Raw genomic sequence first — 5,000 nt, 5'->3', positions numbered from 1 at the left:
ATGCTTCATTCATTCCATGGAATGTTTAATTACTATTTTAATGACTATTTTGTACCTTGAAGGTGTCTTGTCCATGGCATGGAGAGCTATGTACAGGTGGACAATGTCCGTCTCCTCCTTGGCTGACAAGGCGGTGATGGTACGATTCAAGCCAACTAGGTAGGCTACAAGGGCATCAACTGCCTCCCATCCCACAACGCCCCTCGAGTCACATTGGCTGGTCTGAAAAGTGATAAGTGAAAAAACTAACAAAAAACAACAACAACCAAATAAATGTACTCTCTTGTCTCTAAAATGTGAGTAATGCTGATTTTACATTCATTTATCTTATTAAAATGAAACCACATTTACTTCAGTGAAATATTGTGTTTTTGAGTAAGGTGTTACGGAAAGTGTTACTGACCTCCGTGATGAGGGGTCCGGGTTCAGTGTCATCCGCCACAGCACTTGGGGGATCACCAACCCCTATCTCAGCTGACTGGCAGACAATGTCAAGCGTGCTGATGGTGTCATCTAGCTCATCCTCCTCCTCAAGCACCTGCGATGGGATTTCAGAGACCTGCGATGGAGCCAGCAGGTCACCTCTGTTGGTCTGGGCCAATAAATATTCCACTGCTATGCGCTCGCCTGTAACCAGTATAAAACACAAAGATTAAGAAAGGACATACATACATACACACATACATATCCTACATGAATAGTACAATCTTCAGACCCAAGAAATGCATGTCCTCTGAGTGGTGGGGGTGCCTAAGAAAAAGAGGAGGAGGGGATGTAATACTCTGGTCAACCAGTGTTGCTCTGTGATCTCTCTTACCAGTAGATTTTCCGGGTAGAGTGATCTCTGGCACCAGAGCACAACCATGGACGCGCTGGCTTAAGTTATTAAGTTGGGACATCAAGTGAACATCAAAGCTTCTAAGGGTTGAGGCCCCCTCCACATCTACTGCCTCCTTGGCCCGGCCCATGTTCCATCTTGATGCCCCCTCCAGCATATACATTTGCATGTGTACAGCATTGCACCGCCAGCCTAAGAAACAAAATACTAATTTTTTATTTGTTAATTATTATTAACCATTATTATAAAGTGAATACATATGAATACCCGACAGTGTTAATTGTGTTATTTTGAAAAATTACAACAAATAACATTTAAAAAATACATACAATACAGTATTTCTTGATGCAAATGTACCTGGGATAAAAGCACACTGATGTCGGTGAAAACTCTCCAGGGAGGAGGACCCCCTACCACACCTAAGGATGTCCAGCTCTTTGCCACCCTTCTGGAGTGTCCCCACCTTTGTGTACAGTGCAACACCTGGAGGGTCTTGGAGGCACCCCAGGTGCTTCTGCTGCACTTCCCACACGTGGCGCATGTTGTCATGGCTCACTAGACGCAGTCCTGTGGTGTCTGTCAGCTTCCACACTGATTCCAGCAGCCCTGAAATCATGCTCCGTATCTCTTCCACTCCACGCGTCCTCCTCCTGCAGTGTCTCTTCAGTTCCCCTGGGCTGATGGTGGCCACGAGTTGTTCTTCAGTGGGAGCATGTCCGCTGTGGCTGCTCTTCCACTCTGCTCTCTTGGCCTCCTTCAGGCGTTGCACATCCTCCTGGTCCCATTCAAAAATGCAGGAGGAAAGCTTTGCACAAAAGGTGCCATAGAGAGGGTGGTGTTCTGTAGTGAGCCCACAGTTAAAGCGTCTCATAAAATGGAAGCTGTCTAAGCGCACTGCAGACTTCCATGGGTGAAAGAGCTTAGCCACTGAAGACACACCTGTGAAAAACAACCATAATAACATAGACCACAACACCTGTACTTACACCATAATTACGTAAACTCCCAATTCCCTGTACCACTTCTCCCACAAGTGGCATTTGTTTAACATACATATATTTAATACACATGGTTCTAACAGTGTGTGTGTGTGTGTGTGTGAGAGAGAGAGAGAGAGAGAGAGAGAGAGAATTCACCCACCCGACTGGCTGCAGCAGTCTCGGTCGACATAGATGACCTCAGGTTCAGCTTGGCCCGCATTCTTGTACCGAGTGACGATGCCTTGGCACAACTCTTCTAACCCTGCACCTTCACCCGTCGTCAGAACACAGTTCAACACCTGGCCAAACTCATTTCCGATGTTTGACATCCATGCCGCACTGTCCCCGATCCTGCCAGCCAGCTTTTTGGTGATCTGTAAAACAAACAAAAACATTAAGAAGTAAAACAATTTCCTGTTTTGTTGTAATTATAAATGTTCTATTTTATATACTTTTTTACTGTTGAAACCCTAACCTTCTTTGTTGAATCCATTTTAAGAATTCTACCATAGGTAGAAGTGATCACTCCCTTCATCTCATCCACATGGCTGAGGATGTCATTGGAGTGGACCGTCTCGAACCATTGAGCAAGTGGAAGGGGCCTGAAGGGTGGCGGAGGAAGATACACAGCTGCAGAGGGGATGAAGGTAGCCATCTTCATGTGACGCTCACAGTCTGAGAGGTAGCGGATAGTCTGCCGTGCCCACTCCTCGCTGTGCGCTTCCGCTATTGCAGACTGGAGGTAGGAGGAACTGTTCCCACTGGTCCTTGGCTTAAGGAAAGTCATACATTTCCTGTCCAGAGCCAGCTGTGTTGTCAGGACAGCGGGGAACAGGCTCCTGTGTGCCACATCCACCTGCGAGAGTATCTCCTGGCTCCATGGGCAGACCGGCTGAGAGCACTTGCTGCAACGTGGATAGTCCCCTCCCACTAGGTAGTAGCGGCTATCTACATCAATCACCTCCCTGACCTTTCTGTAGATCCCGGAGCTGTTCATTTTACGGGAACATTGTGGGCATTTTAAAGGAATCCCCCACATCCTCATTGGTGCCCAGATGAACATTCTCTGACGGTAGTACCACCCAGGCTCAGGAGGAGATGGTTTGGGCTCCAGTGGGGGGTGAAACCAGCAGGCTTGGATTTTGGGTTTCAGCTGGCCTGTAGCCTCATATAAGCATTTTGCAATCCACACCTGATCTGCTTCCTGGACTACTCTCCGAAACTGCTCAGGAAGAAAACCTTTCCAGTTGTTTGAAGTAGGTTTTGAAGTTTGTGGAGTTGCAGTGTGGTTTGGCTTGGCTGAGCTACTTAATGGGGGGAGCAGAGATGGCGTTGTCTGTGATGGTACTGGTAGCACTTTTGTGGTTGTAGTGCTTTTATAGTGCTTCTGTGGTGGCTTTTGAGGTGATGGCATTATGAATGCTGCATAGTGAACCTGTTGGATATGGTTCAAAAGACCAACAGTACCCTGCACCTGTGCCCCACAGGTGTCACACATCTCATCCGTGTGGTGGTCAGACAGGTGCTCTGAAAATTTCTCTGCCTCCACAAGCTGGTTGCACTTGTAGCACTGCACACCCTGTCCTGCTACTGATGCTCTTGTGTCTGTGTCTCCTCTACCTGCCTCTATGTTGTCTCGGACTGCCCCTGCATCCATGTCTCCTCTCCTTGTCTCTGTGTCTCCTCTAACTGCCTCCGTGTTGTCTCGAACTGCCCCTGCCTCTGTGTCTCCTCTCCTTGCCTCCGTGTCTCCTCTACCTGCCTCCATGTTTTCTCGGACTGCCCCTGCATCCGTGTCTCCTCTACATGTCTGCATGCCTCCTCTCCCTAACTCCGCGCTGACTCGCCTCGTTTCTGTCTCAACTCCTCCTGTCTCACTGGACCCAGCACTTGACATATCTGCTGGCTTGTGGGGGGTACAAAAATCCTACACTACTAATTTTCTCCAGAATGGTACAAATATACTTACTGTTCAATAAATAAATCCACATGCTACAGACTTAAAATAGAATAATGTTTATTCAGACATGTTAAAAGGAAACTAGAAAAAACACAAAAAAAGCAAACAGGCTTTGAAAACATCAGGCATTACTTCAAAATCATTAAAACCCACCACAGGAAAAAACAAACAAACAAACAATCAATTAGTAAATTAGCCGCTTTCCGACCAAGTAGTTACAGGAACTTAGTTATAGGAACTGTCCACTTTTAAACAGTTCTAAGAACTACTCTCCCCCAAACTCGGTTTTGCTGCTTGCGTTCGCACTGGCCAAGTGGCCATAGGAACTGGTAGGATGCAAGCACGGCGACGGTCTTACAACAAACCAGCATAGAGGAGGCTATTGCAATGTTCCTGGTTCCTGTTCTGCCTTGCCGGGACCTTAATAACGGAGAACGAACGGCGGCGTTGAAAGATAATGCTTGAGTTCTGTACAGAGAAACACAGAAGACGACGGCTCCAGTATGGCAAGCCGTTTTAGCCTAAATTGTACCCAGCCTTACTCGTCATTATTGCATTTTTACCAGTAAGAATTCAATTAGAGAGCTTTACTATTTAATTCCAACTAGTAGCAATTACAATATTGTAGATCTTTATTGTAAAATTATAGATCTCTCTAATTAAATTCGTAATAACAATTATGATTAGAGAGCTCTCTAATTTGATTTTTACTAGTAAGAATATAATTGCAGAGCTCTGCAATTGCATTCTTACTAGTAAGAATTACATTAAAGAGGTCTCTAAATCAGTTTTTACTAGTAAGAATTACATTAAGAGAGCTCTTTAATGCAATTATTTCTAGTAAAAACTGATTTAGAGAGCTCTACAATTCAATTCTTACTATTAAGAATTTAATTGCAGAGCTCTGCAATTCAATTCGAGAGCTCTTTAATGCAATTGTTACTAGTAACAATTCAATTAGAGAGCTCTACAATTCAATTCAACTGCAAAAGTTCCTCCGGTCGGAAAGCGGCTAATAATAGTAAATTTCACCTACCTTGTGGAACCCACATGAGCACCGAAGGCTTCTCCCAAACAGATCCTTAGTAGAATGGCTCTGCAGGGGGCAAGCATCAATTTTATCCAATGCCTTTTTCCATTTCTTGGCCCCTGGCCGTTTGCCAGTTGAAAAGTGGTATTGGCCCTGGGCATATTTTAAACAGATGTCCCTCCAGTAACTATC

The 5,000-nt window shown here is 45.4% G+C and overlaps 2 protein-coding genes across 2 annotated transcripts in view; both read right to left on the bottom strand.

Moving 5' to 3' along the window:
• Window positions 1–84, bottom strand: part of LOC148975507 (uncharacterized) — a 1,579-nt gene extending 1,495 nt beyond the window's left edge. The window contains exon 1 of the mRNA XM_089118242.1: window positions 56–84. Within this exon, the coding sequence (XP_088974368.1) occupies window positions 56–75 (20 nt within the window). The 5' untranslated portion in view covers window positions 76–84. The remainder of the gene's footprint in view (window positions 1–55) is intronic.
• A 268-nt stretch (window positions 85–352) lies between these two features.
• Window positions 353–3,715, bottom strand: LOC120470837 (uncharacterized). Its single transcript, XM_089118256.1, has 5 exons — window positions 2,294–3,715; window positions 1,979–2,192; window positions 1,196–1,777; window positions 818–1,030; window positions 353–627 (listed from the first exon to the last, which is right to left on the bottom strand). The coding sequence occupies exons 1-5, from the start codon at window positions 3,713–3,715 to the stop codon at window positions 353–355; spliced, it is 2,706 nt and encodes a 901-aa protein (XP_088974382.1).
• Between the last annotated feature and the right edge of the window lie 1,285 nt (window positions 3,716–5,000).

Source organism: Pimephales promelas, chromosome 13, assembly GCF_988280905.1.
Source record: "Pimephales promelas chromosome 13, fPimPro1.hap1.1, whole genome shotgun sequence".
NCBI lineage: Eukaryota > Metazoa > Chordata > Actinopteri > Cypriniformes > Leuciscidae > Pimephales > Pimephales promelas.
Note: the sequence above shows the minus strand (reverse complement) of the source record. Positions and strands in the feature narration are given on the sequence as shown.

Coding starts and splice junctions, on each gene's coding strand:
- LOC120470837 (XM_089118256.1), bottom strand. CDS start 3,715: ATGTCAAGTGCTGGGTCCAGTGAGACAGGAGGAGTTGAGACAGAAACG. Junction 1,778..1,978: donor AGACTGCTGCAGCCAGTCGG/GTGGGTGAATTC, acceptor TGTTTTTCACAG/GTGTGTCTTCAGTGGCTAAG. Junction 628..817: donor TCTACCCGGAAAATCTACTG/GTAAGAGAGATC, acceptor TACTGGTTACAG/GCGAGCGCATAGCAGTGGAA.